This window comes from Sylvia atricapilla, chromosome 5, assembly GCF_009819655.1.
Source record: "Sylvia atricapilla isolate bSylAtr1 chromosome 5, bSylAtr1.pri, whole genome shotgun sequence".
NCBI lineage: Eukaryota > Metazoa > Chordata > Aves > Passeriformes > Sylviidae > Sylvia > Sylvia atricapilla.
The window spans coordinates 63,053,269-63,071,352 of record NC_089144.1 but is presented as its reverse complement, the minus strand read 5'-3'; the positions used below and the strand labels follow the sequence as shown (position 1 = coordinate 63,071,352).

The following is an 18,084-nucleotide window of genomic DNA, read 5'->3' as shown; positions in this document are numbered from 1 at the left end:
TGAGTAGAACTGGTTCATATTTTCATTGCATACATCAGTGGTTTGCTACATTAGGGTACCTGAGGTATAGTAATTGTCTATTTCAGATTTTCTTACGTGAAAGGCGAGCTTTTACTACTCCCAAAATTTAAATAACCTCAGGGCTGTGTATGGATGGCTCATTGCTGACTCATTTCATGTTCACCTACATGTGCTGCAGAGATGCTCCTCTATATTACTTGCAATTGTTTGGCTTGATTAAAAAAGAAGACATCTTCATTTGAACACAGCCTTAAAACAGTATCCAACAGACAAGAGGGTAGCAAATGGCCATATAATCTAAAGCACTCATTAAAAGAGAAAGACCATTTGGCATACAAAAAATAATTTAGTTAAAAGCAGAACAAATTCTGTCATCACACAGAGAATACGTCAACCCCTTTGCAGTATATATAGATCATATTTCCTTTAAAATCATGACCTGATGTTAAATGCTAGCAACAAGCAAACAAGGGTCCTGTTTAAAAATAAAGAGAATCATAGTCCCAGGCAGATAAACCTTGCACAGTTCCTGACTTGAAGGAGAGGGCTACAGGTGAAGGCCACAGGACAAATCATGTGCCCACACAAATCATGTCATAAAATGGAGCACAAAAATGTACCAATTCTATACACCTCTAGTGCATGGGTTTTGTAAATAAATACTGACACAGTAGTAAGATCAGCAAAACACAGCTCAGGAAAAAAAAAAGTCTGGAGAAAGCAAACAAATAACTTCCGAATTCTGCTTCATGGGTAAGAGCAACCCATCACTCAGCAAAAGCCTGAGGTTAGAGGCTACGAACAGTGTGAACTGTGCTTGAAGACTGGGACCCCTCCTTTGGGGGCTGGGCAGGAAAGGTAGGTCACAGAGGACAGACAAAAGCACAAGGCTCACAGGAAGCTTGGATGCAAGTGAAAGGGCTCAAGTGATAGAAGTGGCCAGGACAAGAAAGAGGAAACAGGCTGGGCAGGAAAGTACGCAAGGAGAAAAGCAGAGTTCCAATGAAGAAGTGGCGGGGAAAGCAGGCCTAAACAGAGATGAAGGCAAAAAAAAAAGGTAATCCAAGCCATTTTGTAAATGTGTAACAAAGCAAACCCCTCATTTAAAAACCAAAAGAAAGCAGAAAAAATCCCTTCAGTTGTTCTTTGAAGGCATTCAATACAAATTGCCAGAATGCAAATATAGTCCCATGCTTGGGAATCACTGTTTTCCTCTGCAATATTTAATCTCATTTATCAAGCTTCTTAGTACAAATTAAGTTACAAGGTAATCAATTAGATTGAAAACACAGCTTGTTTCATTGTTTTAATTTTGCACTGTAAGCATATTCCCCCTAATTTAACAATTAGCTAATCAAAAACCATGAAGTGTTTATGTAGCTTGGCTTTTTGTCATTCAAATTCCACTCCTGCAAATGCATCAGCCAGTGGAGTCCCAGCTACAATTTTAAAGCCTGGCAGAAAACGCACACAGGGAAGAAGGGAACACATAGAAACCACAGTGCTGGAGTTTGAGAAAGGAAATGAGGGCTCTGGAAACCACAGCTCTTTTCCAGATTAACAAACAGTCTGAGAGACTGCAGCCTGTTTTCTCCTGGGACGCTTTCTAGGAGGATTTCTGCAGAAGCCACTGCTTTACACGGTTAGAGCAGCGTGGAGGGGATGCTTTTGAATCCAGAGGAAGCCTGCAGCTGCTCTCTGTAGATTGAGAAGGGTTTTCCCATGATGTGGGGGATGTATCAAAGGCAAGGAGCACAGAGGGAGTCCCTCAAGTGGGACACTGCTGCCTGGTGGGAAGGAGAACAGAACTGGGTGGGGTGTTCTGGTTTGGGTTTGATTTAAATTGTTTAAATCACATATGGGATCTAGAACTGAAACGAGATCCCATATGTGATTTGCAGACTTTGTTGTCTGCATTATAGTTGTGATTTAGATATAACATTATTTGATACATTTAGATATAACATTATTATAGATCTGTGATTTAGATATAACATATTACACATGTACCAGCCCAGTAACTGACAGAGGTACCTTCAGTGCTCCTCCTGCTTTCAGGAAGGGAATAGCTAGATAACATTATGAGCTCTGGTGTACACACTTGTAAGTTTATCAGCCCAGAAAGGGAAGCAATAAATGCCTGATTGCTGGCCACTGAGGACATGTTTTCATTAAAACACCTTTGAATTGGTTTATTTGCTACTGTCCAGCAACAATTGACCACAACATGGGAATAATTCCCCATTTCCCACAGATGCACTTCCATAATAAATCAGGACAATTTGTTATGTAAAACTGAAGCCTGCAAAAATAAATTCTTATCTACACAGCAATATCCTTTGCATTAATTTTATAATGTAAACACACAACAGCTACACCTGAAGAGTCTAGAAATGTAGGTAGAACGTTCTCTTACCCCACACCCATAGGCAAAGCTCCAATCCTGCAAGTAAAACACATCTCCAAGAATCATACACTGGAAAATTCAAATTAATGAAGGCTCTACTTCAATTGATTTTGTGGTCAGAGGAGTCACACTGTATTTGCAAGAAAGCATGGAAAAGCTGTTCTATACATGGGTGTAAAATCAGCAGAATTACATGTCCTGAATAGGAGAGAAAGAGTCTTCTCAACTGCTCCCATGAAAACCAGGAAGAAGAAAGATAAAAACAGATGGTCTTGAGATTTTCCAATTACAAGCCTTTTTGGCAACATACAACTGGAGGAATTCCAAACATTTGTCACTTTGACATCGCTTTGAGGTAAGTAATGGGATTTTGGTACTTACAAATTCTGAAACATGCTACAATCTAAATCAAAATTATTACTCGAGGAGTTAAAGTCATTTTAGAACAAGTACCAATCTAACAGAAGCAAATCTCAAAGGGCATAAGAAAAACTATTTTTAAGTGATGCTTAATCATAGATTCACTAAGATTTTGCAATAGAGACAGAAAATTTAAGCAACTTTAAGCAGGCTGGGCACACTCACACTGTTGCTGACACTGAAACTGAAACCCACCCATAAGAATAAGAGACAGACTGCTAAATACAGCATCTCACAAGATGAAGAAATCCTCCATTCCTCCAAGGACCATTACCCATACAATTCTGACAGAAAGCAAAGGAACTTTGAAATATCCGTTCCTCCTTTTTGGTTGGTCCTGGGGTTTTCTGACTTTTTCTGAGGAACTCAATTTCTTTAAACATTCAGTGCTTAAGGATATCTTACTTTATCATTTGCAATTCTTATTCCTAGCAGGTTATTAAAAAGGGCTTAGCTAGCATTATGCACAAAAGGTGTATAAATAGAACTGAGTGGGCACCTCATGCAGAAGCTCAGAGCAGTGTGTGTGCATGAACGAGTCTAAAACAAGAGGTACCTTTAACATTTGTTCAACTGCAGCCCTTGAAGCTCTTGGATTTACCTGTGCTCCTCATTTCGATGTCCAGGAACCCAAACCGAGGGCTTCAGCTGATAATTTAATGAGTTTGTAATCAATGATGCACAAATATTTCACTTTTGAAGAGGGAGAAACCCCTCATTCATGGGTTTTGAAGGAAGAAAGATTAAAAATAAAGGAACTCACAGCACTTTGTATTATAACTGTACAGATGTGAAGTGTATTGGTGCTCCAGGTTCCCATTTTACATTAGATAAATGAACCATGTAATGGCACGCTCAATTCCACAGCTATAGTTACTCCTACCCTCTTATCAAGGTGCACCACAGACCTTATCAGAAACCCAGAAATCACATACTTTCCACCCTCACCAAGTTATTCTTCAGGGTATTTCCAATGTGCAAACTGAAAGAGAGCTATAAAAATCTCTAGGTCATGTAATAACAGCTGAAGAAAAGAATGGAACAGAGAGGACACTAATCTCATTCCACATGATGGTGTGAAGGTTTCAACATTAAAATTTCTTTCAGAATCTGAATTTTGGCTTGAGTTCCCAAATGACTGTATTCAGTGCAAAACAGCCAAACAATTAATTTGAAAGTCATAAGACCAATTACAAAACAATAACTATATGAGAAGACAGAGTAGTTACCTCTTGACAGAAAACAGCAGTGAGGAATTTTCCCCAAAACAGAGCTAACACTTCCTGACATAACCCAAACTATGGTTATATTTTCAAAAGGCGCAGCCCATACAAACCAGAAATGGAAACCACTCTTGGGTTCATTAGACTGCCTATATGCCATCCAAAATTAGGACTTCTGTTCGACAATGTGAATTATTTGCATGAGGAAGCTGCTTTTAAACCCAGAAAATAAAAACCGCGCTTACTTGTTATTGGTGGGTCCCGTTGCCAAGACATCTGACTGCAGCTTCGGGAAAAATCCTTGCTCATATTTCCCTTGGCCAATCTTCATGTCGAGCAGGTGAGGGTGGATGGCCGTGTGGTCAATCTTCATCAGGCGCTGCTCGATGGACTGGGCTGCAGGTGACAGTCACAGGTGAACAACTGCGTCACTGCTCACCCCGGGCACACGCTGTCCCAGCGGCAGTGGTCATGCTCAGACCCGTGAAAACCCACCAGGGAGTTAAACAGTGACCTTAGACAGAGAAATCTGCCACTCACAGAGGTGAGGAGACACTTGTGCTGGAGGTTTTTCAGTTTTGCTTTTAGTTTCTTTACCCAACACAACGAGCATTGGTGCAAGCAAGTTAGCTGTTAAGCAAGCAGGTATTTACAGGAGCCTATGAGATGCATTAGGAACTGGCAAGAGCAGTGCAATCTTTCCCTGAAATTCCTTGCTTGATTTTAAGGCTTCTTCAGCAGAACAGACCTCCAAGGCCAGCTGCAAGCCATGTGGGACCGGACAGCTTGCTTAGCTCCAGACATATTCCCTGGGCAGATGCACGGCAGGGGGACACGTGAGTTTTGCAAACATTTGGGACTACAGTGATCCTCCTCCTGAAATTAGATCTGCCTTTACTGGATGACAGGCCTTCAAAAAGCATAGCTAACTGTTGCAAGACCTGAGCAGCAACAAGAGCATGAGCAGATTCTTGGAAGCAGGGAAGGTCATGGTAAGACGGGAGAGGGCTCCCCAGGAATCTCAGCTCCACTGAGACTAAAGCGGTTCAATCCTCTGCTTCAAGGACTTTAGGGTTTCAAGCTCAAACCTCGAGCAGAATGAAAATAAAACCTGTCGCCCTCTGAACATGTGAGGAACTTGGGAAAGGAGGTGTATGGGCAAATTCAGCATTTAATTAGCAACTTTAATATTCAACTCTTTCTAGCCCATCTATTAACGGGCAGGCCTGTTCTTTCAGCATATCACAGCTAGTGAATACATTTGCAAAATGTGGAAGCTAAATCTGCTTTCCATTTGTCAAGAACAACATAAAACTCATTTCCTATTTTATAAAACTGTGATGGGAAAGAAGCTGTCACAAGATTTACATACATTATCATTAGAAACTCAGCAAGTATTTTTTCCCCTCTAAAAAAAGTGAAAAATCACTTCGTGTGGCTCCATTTTGGAAAAAAGGAGTGGGTAGTGTGGGGTCAGAGGATTTGAAGGGTTCCAAAAATAGTTAAACAAACGGGTGCTGGATCAGTGCTGGGGTCACATATACTGTGAATGGTAAATATGAAGGAAAATTGGTATTACTATCAGTTTGCTGCTTTTCACAAGACAGAAAATGAGGTTCTGGTGCCACAATATCTGCCAAAACTAGACGCTGAATAGACAGCTGACCTGCAAATTAGAATTGGTTTTAGACAGAAAAAGTTAACAGACGCAGATTTCTATTTCTGACATGTTTAAAACAAGTAAAACACTGAAGGAGTTAAACAAAAAAAACCTCCATGAGAACTGTGTTTGCCCTAGCTTACTAATACATGCCTCAACAAATTTAGGAGTATAATTTCCCTGTATTACTTAGAAATTAAATACATACTTGCACAAGCATTAAGTAAGAAATTCAAGTGTAATTTGAAAAGGCATCCTGTGACAGTAACGGAAAAAAAACTCCAAGCCTTCAGTACAGAGTATTTTTCATTAACACTGAACATCTATTGCTGGAGGTACTAAATATGCCACGCAGGATTACGTCCCCTGCTGCTCTAACCAAATGGCGTAAGGCAAAACAACATCTTTTTATGGGAAGGGGGAGACAAGGCCAGTGGGGCAGACACCGGGGCTCGACTCCTCAGTGTGGCTGGCACTGGTCCCACCACCAGGGTGAAGGAAAGCTCTCCTGGCAAGGGAACGGGAGCTGCCTGAAATGAGAAACTCTCAGCCAGTTCCATTTGCGTTTGGCTTGATATTATTAAAGGCACAAGCCCAGGAGAGCTCAAAGGGAATTCCTCCTGCCTTTCCTGGTGTTTAACAGCATGCTGAAGTTTTTGCTTTGATGAGATAAGGACACTGCTGAATCCTCCCCAGGTAGCTCTAGGACTTCCTCATCAACTGCAACACTCAGCTGACTGAGGACTTAATACTTCTTGGTGGCTGACATTGTACTTTTGAATATTTTACCAGGCTGTCTGAACATACCTGCTTCTTTCAAAGTGCTGCATTTCTGGTAGTTGGATGTCCGCAGTGCAGGGGCCCTGACATTATATAGCCTTATTTTCTCAATTCGGGAGTCAAAAACTCGTAGAAAAGGGTCCTTCTCTTCCCACTGGGACATTATCTTATTGTCTATGAAGGTTGCAAACATCTGTGTTTCGATGAAGTGTGAAAGGAATGGGAGGTAAGGCTCGGGTTGGTCCGAAAGGAAGGAAGCCTGAAATACAGGACAGCTCGTTAGTGCCACGTTCCCACCCAGCACTGAGGTGCCCAGCCATCCCTCAGCAGAGAACTGAACCAGCAGCCAGCAGGAAGGCTTGGACAAAGCTTCCCCCACCGTGAAAACACCTCTCAGAGAGCTGGGAATCCATCTACACAGGGGTTTGATTCACAGCTGTAAGAAACAAGCAGTCAGGGAGGCTTTGTGACAGCTGGAACAAAGGGAATGTGCAGTTACTGAAATAGTGCTCATGCTGCCTGCTTTCTCAAAGTAACCCAGCAGCTATCACCCCCTGGAACAAACCCTGTGAAATGCACGGCAGACCATCACATGTGCCCCCTTGGGACCTCTGGTCTGGGCATGGTTGCCTGGGACCATATCCCTTATTAAGGTGCCACACATATCAAGGGTTGTACAGTGCTCTTCAGCTGATGCTATTCTGCGATGTTACACAGGGCAATTAGTCATGAATTATAATTAGAATGGACTGTGTCTAAGTCTCTAACTGAGCTTTGAAAACCCTAAACTTAACAGCCCATTTTACTGCAGAAGCACTAGCAGAGATTGCCTAAACAACCCCATCCTTTTGAATGCTGCATTGTTTAATGCCAGAAAACAAACAAACCATTAAAAGGCATGGCAGCAATTCTTTTAAATCAAAAACTGACTCAGATGAGTATTAAGTCTGTTTCTCACTGTTCATCCTTTTAACCTTTTCCTCAGGGAACAACTTGTATCTAGAAAAGATGATGGCTACGAACACTGTCTGTTTTGTACGGTCACTCAGCAGCTATGCAAGCTTCCCAACATTTCCCATTCCTTTGCTATCCTCCCACCTCTTTACATCCTCATTTCTAATCTCAAGGGATTCCTTTTCCCTCTTGTGCATACACTGCAACAGAGTCATAACAATACTCTTTAAGTGATAACCTTCTTCAGAACAACATTACCCACTACAAAAAAACCCTCAACTGTCAGATTAGGAAACATGTAAAACTAGATTTGTTTTCTGTCTCGAGTGTGCACCTCTCCTCTCAAAAAAACAAAAAGAAGAAAATAAGACAAAAAAAGAAGTCACTTTGCATTGCTACCCTTCCACCAAGCCTACAGGAGCAGCCCCATGAGCAGGCAGAAGCCTGCCAGCTTGGTTTGTACTGGCTCTGAACAGCTCAGTGGATGTGTTCAGATTTACTCTGGCAGGAGATCTGGCCCTGTTTAATAGAAATGGACAAATCTTGCAGTGAGGCAGATGAGGAACGGCAGATTAAAGAGCACTTAGGCTATATATACAAGTACAGCTATGATCCCTCCCCCTTTTAGATGGAGACACGAATACAGGGCTATCTTTACTTTGTCAAAGTTCTGCATTTGTTCCCTGTTTGTCAGCCACGACTCCATGTCAGGGGCAGCCTGGATGACAAAAGCCTCGTAGTCTGCAAACATCTGCGTGAAGCGGTTGGCGAAAACCTCTCGGAGCTGCACGTTCAGTTTGTAGTCCCTCAGCTCCAGCTCCTCACACGACAACTTCCTCTCCTTCTCCTCTGTGAGGGGGCTGGTGATGGTCATCTTCTCCATGGTCACACCCGTTCTCTTGGCCAGGGCTTGCAGGCGGGCGATCGTCTCGTTGCCTTTCAGCAGCTCGTACATGTTGAGGGCGTTGCTGGGGATGTTCCCGTTCCTCTTGTCGTTCACCAGGTCACTAAGAACCAAGTTCTTGAGTTTGGTGGCGCTGTCGCTGCAATGCAGGTTTCCTTCTGGAGGGATCCCAAACTGCAGGAGCACCTCGGAGATTTCCTGGATGAACTCCAGCTTGTTGGGGAACTGCGGGAACTCCTCTGGCAGTTCGATGAAGTGGTTATCGATGTCTACGAAGCACAAGTTTGCCTGAAACACAAACAAGTTTCAAAACAGACCCTCAGCACTGAACTGGTTCCTCTGTGATGTAGCCTTTTCTCCCAGGGTGCTTCCAGACAGAAGGGTAAGTGCACACGTATCCAGGACACGTTAGCTCTGACATTTCAGACTTCAGTAAAGCTGAGGGTCAAATGGATGACAAATAAAGGCTCCTGACCCTCTCCTGTTCCCCCAGGACACGCAGACCCCAAAGTTCCCACCACAAAGACTTCATATGCCCTCCCAGAGCAGCCAAGGACACACCACCAAGCAGGAAGTGCAGAACCACTTCTCAGTCCATGCAAATACCATCTTTGTGAATTACTGCATCTCACAGGCACATTTATTTTACCAGGATCCAGCTGCAAGAAGCCTCTGCAACTGTGCTACCAAGAAATGAGATGCTGAGTGAGAAAGATGATGCTGCTTCAAGCAGAACTACAAAAGAGGGTTCCATGGAAATCCTTTGGGATTATGTCTGAGTACGGCTTGTCCACTGGAGGCCAAGTCTAATTTTCCTACTCCCCTGACCCCTGTTTCCATGGAGACTTTTAATATTGGCAATTCCTCTGCCTGAGATTTAAAGAGAGTGCTCTTAGCTTTGCTATGAATGGAGATGGATCTCAGCCCATAAGATTAAAGTTAAGTGAAGACATTAATCTAGCAGAGCAGATACTTTTACTAGGAAAGTGCCAATGGAGGGATAGAACAACCCCACACAAAAATTAATTACATTGCACATGCACCCTCAGGAATAATAGCAGAATGAAAAACAGTAATTGATCTTCTGAACGGCAGCTTACATCTGAAATTCACCGTGAGTGCACTGAGTAAAATCTTAAACCAGGTCAGATTCCCAAGGTGCTGAGCTCTGATGCATTTTATCCTGGCATAAAACTGCAGAACAGGAGAGGCAGAAAACCCATAGGGCAGCAGCAGGTCTTTGTTAGCCTGACTTGGCCATTAGCACAGCTCCTCCACCTTCTCCCAGGCACTTTTAGTGTTCTTTACTTCTTATCAAACACCCTGGAATATTCTTTAGATTATGTGAAAGTAAATGATTTCTTTTCCTTCATTTCTGAAAAGATTGATTTTCAGCAGGACAATACATTGCACAGCAAGCATGTTTATAACATATTGGATATTTCAGGGACATATTTATTAGCATTAAAGTATCTGTGTGAAAGGTGATTAAAGCGTATTAGGATTCCCCTGGTAAAATAGAAGTGGCCCTTCAGCTTTTTCGTATTAAATTTAGTCTGTACAAAGGAAAGCATTTCTCCAGAAAAACCTATTTGCTTTATTTAGCTGTGTAGCTATTACAGAGTTGTGGTATGTGTCAGTACACTTCTTTAGCCCAGGGACTGCCTTCTTATCTATCAATATTTCATTTCAAAGGCTTTTTCATTTCAGCTCTGCATATCATTTACAAAATTTGAAAAACGAGATTTGGATTCAGAAAACCCTTGGGGAATTGGTCTCACTTCTCTCTTCAAAAACATCTGATGATTAAAATTAATGCAGGGAGATTAGTAACCTTAAGACAGCATGATGGCCAGTTGTTAGCATTTTTATCTCTAACAAACAAATTGTTTATATTTAGAGCAAGAGCTTGAAGAGCTAGCCTCTGGCCTGAACAATAAAGGAATGCTGCTGTGAACAGCACTTCATCACTGCTCACATGCTGAGGCATTTTTTATTTTTTATTGTCTAGAGGAATTTGAGATTCAAGATCTTGCCTGTTCAATATGTCTTCTTTCTTTCCCTCTGCTACAGTTACTGGACCCACGGTATTCATAAATGCTGATATTTTTCACTCATTTGTTAAACATCACGGAGGGGGCAGATTCCATCCCACTCTTACTCTTCTCTCCCTGGTGATATTTGTTATTCCAATGATACTGCAATATCAAATACTGTCACATTAAAATTTTAATTTAAGGAAAATGACAGCTTAATCTGCTAACCAAAAGCACGTGACTAATAATTTAAAAAATTGCAGTAATTATGTAGTTCTAGCATGATTTTACTGAGGAGCACAGCCAGATAGCAGCTTTGCTTCCACACCAATGCAGATTTCATGTGCTTCAGTCATTGTATCCATGAGGTAATGGATTTGCAGTTCCATGTCACCAAGGCTGACTTAGTCACCTTCATGCAATATGTAAAATTGACCTTTATTAAAAATTGTACAACCCCTGCCCTCCACTTCTACACAAAAACTCCCGCTCTTCATATTCTCCTCTGCTGCTGCTCCCATCTGCCTTCTCTGTCAGAGCAGGTATTTGGAAGCCTTAAGGACTCTGTCCCCAGGATTGTCCCCTCAGCACAGCCACTGGCAGCAGATGCTACTGCTGTATGAACAGGTATTTCTGGGGTTCCCACCGCTTTTAAGAAGAAACCTAAGTTTAAAAGCAGATGGCATGCTCTGGTTCCAGTCACCATCTGGAATGCAGACAGGTGAGCCATATCCCAAAGACTCTGCCATATGGCCAGGTTAAAAATGTGAAGCGGCTTTAATCACCTTCATCAAATTTTGAGGAGAAAAATTTCCATTTCACTCTCCACCACCACCAAGGATTTAAGCCTGAGATGAAGAGGATGACCTCTCCTTCCTTTTTTTTTTTTTTTTTCTCTCTAAGCAGTTCATAGGCATGGTATTAATGCAAACTTGGCTTGTTTGAGGCCAGGGTGCTGGTCTAATTCCTACACCAGGAAAAACACATGAGCTCAGCCATGGATGGGACGGGGCTGCCAGGACCAGGCACACTCTTCAGCAGCAGGGGGACAAAGACAGGTTTACACCATCTAGCAACTGCACCCGAGATCCAGATCCATCAAGATCCTCCCCAAATGAAACGCTCTTTAGCCCTCTGTCAGTAGGACTGTGACGCCGATGGTGTAACAAAACCTGGTCAAACATGTGATGTAGGGAAACCCACCAAACTTTCAGCTTTGTCACAAAAACCAGCAGAAGGAGAAGTATTTAGAAATCAAAACAGTAACTGGTACTCACTAAATTCAGAAATGGACCAAGAAGGGCTGTGGAGACTTCCCCACACTATCTCACTCCTGCTGGCAATCAGTCTCTACAGAGCCAGAGAAGCCTCTGAACACCAGGTATTATTTTCCAGCAGTAATTCACACAAATGTTAATAAGACATTCCAACCCCAAAGCGGACACTGACCTCCTGAGGCAGCTCCAGCTTGGAGCGATCAGTTCCCTCCTTAGACTGCAGCCCCATCAGGTAGGGAACAGGAGCATCCAGAAAATGCAGGAGAGAGGCAGGAAGGATGGGGACATACACATGCTGCCACTGAAATGGGAACAGCAGCGTTGTGATTCCCTCTGCCACTGTCATCAGACGCTGATAATCTAGACATGGGAGAGAGAAATACAGATATTGAATTATCTCCCCATGTCCTGTTCTTGAAATCTGTTTGGCAAGGACATCAGTGTTAAAACAAGACAGAAACCATGTTTATATGATAAGACATTGTTTGGAAAATAAGACTGCACTAAAAAACTTTAAACATTTTTTTAATCCATCAAAACTCATTCCTCACATAAAGGAACTGCTGAGCATAGATATTCATACCTTATCTAGATCTATTCTGTCATTAAATTAATTTATTAAAGAGATACCAGAAGTTCTATCTCTAGCACAGGACAATAGTACTCTAATTCCATAACAAGCACGTATTTTCACATGGGAAGAAGAGAAGAAAGAAGTGAACTTCAAGCAAACATTGTGGTTTCTTGCTTGCTCCTGCCTGCCTGCTTGCTTCTGCTCCACTTGCTATTTCCAAAGCTGAGTGTACTTTCCTGAAGACTTGTCTTGGCCACAGACCAGCAGAAGTTTACAGTCCCTAAGTATATAAAAGCAGTGCTTTTAAGTTAAATCCAAACAGAAGCCTAACATAAATTTAGTTCTCAAATATATTCTGTGTAGCTAGTATATTTGTATTACATTACTTTCCCAAATTTGTATTTAATCCACTAGTTCATTGCTTTGCAATATTTTGATTTTAGTAAGCTCACTGTGCATTATTTTTTAAATTAAAATTTATTTTGGTCCAGCTGAGCTGGCTATTTCAGAATTTGGATAAGAGAAAATTATTTATCAAATATCCAGCTGGCATGATGCAATGCCACAAGGTATTTATTAATATAAATGAGGGTATAAGTTGAGAATAAATAAATAAATAAATAAATTGCATGCTGGTCTTAAGGAGATGGTAATCCTTACAGCAAATCTCAAAGTGCAGACAATCCACGTGGAAAGGAGTAAAGATCCCTGTGTTTGTAAGCTCCATGGCTGTGTCCAAAGCCAAGCCTCATCAGTGCCAGGCAAGTCTCACAAGGTCTGGCTTGAGCAACCAAAAGACTTTCCCTCTCACAGAGGACAGATCCAGACCCTGGGTAACACTTGGGTTGCTGCCCATCTCTCCTCATCCTCTCTGCCCCACTCCAGGAAATGAAAGACACAGGTATGAACACCCTGGTTCTGAGTCAGGTGAGAAGGCTTTTCCCTACAGCCCCATTGACTGCTTTTGCCTGGAGAGGAGCCCAGCTTGACCCTTCCATTTCCTGAACATCCCAGCCCGAGGCTTTGACAGACACCAACAACAGCAAAAGCACTGTCATCTGGCACGGTTCAGCTATTAGGAGGTCACTGGGAAGATGCTCTTGAATAAATATGCAAATTACAACAACAAACTGCATAACCCATTCTCTTTACTACAACCTCTCTGTGGAAAACCAGCCACAAACTGCAGAAGGTCAGTTGGCAGGGAAAAACGTTTTTCATCTTGTCTCACTAATAACTGTTCAGTCAGCCTTCAGCATTATTTTCCTGCATCCCAGTCAGCCTCAAGGTTACACCTGCAAAACACTCCCAGCTACAGATCAGTTGCTTATGAATCCTTGCCCATGCAATGATCTATAATTAGACATGTGCATTCCCTTTCTTCTTGAGAAGCACTTACACAAACTCAAGTTATAATACTTACTGGAGAAGCTTATGAGTCTCGTAACATTTCATAACTCTGAAAGCTTTAAAGATTAAAAAAAAATCAAATAAGGTAAGTAGCATGTCTTAGTATGTGAAACACCTTCAAAATCCATTCTGATCTACACAGCCACATGAAGAAACAGGGCTTGGCAGAGAAGTTGCATGGATCTTTTTGGATAAGGGCATTCAACTCTGGAAATGCATGCTAATTTTTCTCTGGTGCTACTGATAATATTTAACATGGTCACTTAGCACAAATTTTGTAATCAATTTACAATGAGCAAAGCTGTTTTTAAAAAAAACCCAAGAAACGTAGTGATGACTAAATTATTAGGCTTGTTACCATCTAGCAATGCTTGTCAGTGATTAGCAGATAAAAAACATTTAGGTACCCAGCAGTTTTGACGGAAGAGAGGGAAGTTCCAGTTTTCTCCGGAAAAATAATATTCAAAAATATGTAAATTTTTTTTCATCGGTTTAAAGAAGTCAGAAACTCTAGTTACTTTTTACGTACTTTCAGGCCTGTACCAAGTTAGACATCTATCACATAAAGCCTGAAATAATTTTGGATGGAGACATTCTTGTACTAATCATCCTTTGAAGGACGCTTACATGATTACTGAGGACAACCTGGAAACAGGGGACTGAGGAAATGGTCTCAAGTTGTGCCTGGGGATGTTTAGATCAGATATTAGGAAAAATTTCTTCACTGAAAGGGCTGTTGAGCATTGCAACAGGCTGTTCAGGGAAGGGATTGAGTCACCATCGCTGAAGGCATCTAAAAGACACGTAAATATGGCAATTAAAACCCTGATTTAGTGGTGGGTTTGGCAGTGTTAGATTTACAGCTGGGGTTGATGGTCTTCAAGGTCTTTTCCAACCATGATCTTATGACTTTTCATGTTCGAAGCTCCATCTCTAATTTGTTCACAGATTGTTTTCCAAGAGAAACTGCTCCAGGAGGGTAACTCCAGGGCAAAGTGGTCCCTGGGGCTTCTACTGCAACCACTGCCTTCCAACAGCTGTGCAGTGCAGTGTCTCACACAACTTTTTCACCAAGTGAAGGAGGGGCCAACAGAGTCAAGCTCAAAGACTCTGGACTCACCTCCCTTTTCTGGCACCATCTGCTGGGGACCCTTGGCCAAGTACCTCAATTCCCTGTGCAGGACATGCAAGGGCTGCAGGGACCTGCTCCACTGCAGGCTGGCAGTTCTGCTGCTCCAGCACCAGCTTCAGCCACACTCTACCCAGGTCTGGGAACATCCATATGGCTCACAAGATACAGAGCTTAAAATGCATCCCCTGAGATACTCCTGTAGAATTACCAATCATTGTTTTCTGCTGGAAATGGAATTCCAGCACTTGAACATCAATTCCCTATACATGTTTTCCTGAAAGAGGACAAAACTTGACTATTTTTTGTCTTGATGTTGGTTCACCATAACACAATAACAGGACAATAATCGATAAGAAATATCTATCCCAAAGATCTTAAAGTTCAAACACAGGCAGTGACTAAAAAAAACAAACAAAATCTTCTTTTCATCCTACGTACCGGGGAAAGAAGCACTGAGATGTTAAGCAATTCACAGAGCTCAACATAAAAATTACTTTTTCTGCAACAAAAGAGTCTGATATCTCAAAGTCCCTCCCAAGATGCTCTGAGAAGGCAAAAGGACATCAGTGTTATCCCTGCCCCAAAGAGCTAAGGCTGCATTCAGGTTCTACCCCCAAAACAGATTCAAATCTTTGGTCATAATCAAACAGAAGAGAATTTCACCTGGCACCTTCTCAGCAAATTCCCAATCACAGGAATTTTGTGATTAAGGAATGTGTAAGAGCACACATGCTCATTTTCCCCAGAAACGGCGTTCCTGCTGGGAACAGTGCACTGCTACTCCAGTTTCAACACCCCCAGCCTTCCCAAAGTAAGCACAACTTGGCCATTTTCCAAGTCTCTGTTCCAGTAACCTACCAAAGGTAGGGCAGAAAGCCTACCACAGAGCTGGAGTCACAGCCTGCATCCTCTAAATCCAGCCCGAGGCTTTAAAAATAGACAGGGCTTCTTTATTTTCCTCTCGAAATCTCACTCTACATACAATTTGAGAGCACTTGAAAGCATTTGAAAAGATGAGTTACCTGGACACCACTTCCTTTCCTCTACTGCTTTCAGAACACACATAGAGGATAACTGCAGTTTTGAAGGCCACGTATTTAAAAAGGTATCCTGGAAGATGATAATCAGATGGTATTCTCAAAGAGTACCTTATCAATATGCACAAAACAATTGTCTTTAAACAAAATAAACCAAGTTAACAATAGAAAAAACAAAATCAGTGAGCCTGAATGAATAAAAGCTAATTCTTTAGAGGGAAACACCTGAACAGGCTTTCAAACATTCTTGTGACCAATAGTTTTTCCAAATGCTACCTCTTCAGTCCAAGTATTGTAAGCAATTGTTATTCAACTGCCTTTTTTTCTTTTTTTCTTTTTTTGTAGTAAGATATGAATTAGGCAAGCTAGGTATACTGGAAAAACTGGAAAATAAAGTTATTCTGCTTTGAGCTCTGACTATGAGTCAAGAACAGCTCATAACCAGACCTCTCTTGGGTCTGGGTACCTTCAGATCTGTAATGTTTATATATAGCACACTGCAGATGAAAAACGAAATCTGAAATTCACATCAGAGACAAAAATTGTTTATGAAAGCAAAGGTTTTCAAATCAGATCTCAATAGCTCCACAGAAGCAGCACACACAAGTGCTGCAGACATCAAAGTGCCCTGGAAGCTTCTGCCTTTCATCCCGTTTGTGTGCTGGCAGCTGTGACAACTGACAAGCGAGTCCTGGTGACTTCCAAGAGATGTTCAGATAGAACACCCAAAAATGATGCAGGAAAAGTTTATTCACTACAGAAATCACCTTGCAGCAGTGCTGCATTCAGGGAACCTGCACAGGTGCCATGACATGGAGTTGTCACCAGCAGACTGTCCTGAGGAAATGTCCCCTTCCATCCCCAAAGGGAGGGTGGGTTTGCCAGTGAGTGACGTAGCACATCAGCTATATGATAAAAGCAGAATGGCTATATATGCAAATATGAAAATACATATTTTCTTAAACAGAAGGGTCAAGACCAGCCTGCATCCAATTGCCTGAAGAATTAGCCTCTCAAACTGGGGGTCAGCTCTGCCCCAAGGGAAACATCCCAAGGCCAATACTCACAGCGGCCAATTCTTACCCTTTTTCCTTGTTGGCCAACACTTAATACAAAAAGCTTCTGCTTCAACACATTTCCATTTATATAATTTAACTTTAACTTAACTATATAATTTAATTTTATGTCCCAGCCTGCTATCAGTGGTTCAGCATAAATTAATTTACGATTAGGAGCCGCCTCAAGAATTAGCTCCCATTACCAGCATGGTTAAGTCTCTGGGAAGAGGGCAAAAGTCTGTGACAAGGCTGCCAAGGTGCCAGCAGGACACATTAAGGTGCTCCTGATCCTGTGGCTGCTGGAGCAGAACAGGCTCCCCAGCCAGCAGCATGATGATGGGGAGGACACAAGATTGCAGCAGGGAGCAACTTTGCTCAAGATCACTTTAGACTGCCATGTTACTTCTTTATCTGGTATTTGCCATAACTGCAATGGAAAGGCCTAATTTAACTTTCTTTCCCTCATTCTGAAAAGCTAAAGATGTTTCATCATGGAAAAAAATGAGATACAAGTTAAAAAAAAAAAAAAAAAAAGTGGAGACATTGGCTGTGTGTGCGTGCAGAGTGTTAAAAGCAGTGGCCCAATCTCCCTTTACTGTGAACACAAACAGGAGTGGGGTTGTGGCACAGACCTGAACCAGCTCCTTCTCCTTTATTTCCAGATGTTTTAAAACCTTCACTTTTCAGGTCATACTGCCTATGGCTAACAAAACTGACTAACTTCTAATTAAAAAATAATTTTGTCGTTTCACCTAACTTAAAAAGAAAGGCTATATGTCATTCTCTGATTTTTCTACCCAAGTACTTGTCATTTTTCCAGGGAAACACACACTGCAGCCTCTGACTTCTACTGAGGCCCTAAACCCAGGTCTCTTCCATAGCACACAGAGGTTTTGACCCCATATAATTTGTTCTCTGCAATAACTTTCCCCTGATTTGGATGAAAATTAGTGTAGAGGGCAACTACTTAATGCGTAGAAGAGCAAAGATTTTTCTATGTAACTATTTGGTGTAAAAATGCTTTGAAAGGCAAACGCATTATGCATGTATCAGTTTTTAAAAATTTCCCCTAAAACAGACTTCATAAGAAAGACCTTTCAGACAAAAGGCTTTCTAGGCAATGACTTCATATATGCATAGTCATTTGTATTATAATTTCTAAGATCAAAAAAAATTAATGCAAAGAATATT

The 18,084-nt window shown here is 41.8% G+C and overlaps 1 protein-coding gene across 4 annotated transcripts in view; it reads right to left on the bottom strand.

Moving 5' to 3' along the window:
- Positions 1-18,084, bottom strand: part of DENND5B (DENN domain containing 5B) — a 103,838-nt gene that overhangs the window by 28,507 nt on the left and 57,247 nt on the right. For 2 of the 4 annotated variants that reach the window (XM_066319756.1, XM_066319758.1), the window contains exons 4-8: positions 11,855-12,042; positions 8,124-8,657; positions 6,539-6,770; positions 5,651-5,737; positions 4,317-4,467 (exon numbers count right to left, since the gene is read on the bottom strand). In XM_066319756.1, the coding sequence (XP_066175853.1) occupies positions 4,317-4,467; positions 5,651-5,737; positions 6,539-6,770; positions 8,124-8,657; positions 11,855-12,042 (1,192 nt within the window). The remainder of the gene's footprint in view (positions 1-4,316; positions 4,468-5,650; positions 5,738-6,538; positions 6,771-8,123; positions 8,658-11,854; positions 12,043-18,084) is intronic. The other 2 variants (XM_066319757.1, XM_066319759.1) reach the window with 1 other exon arrangement.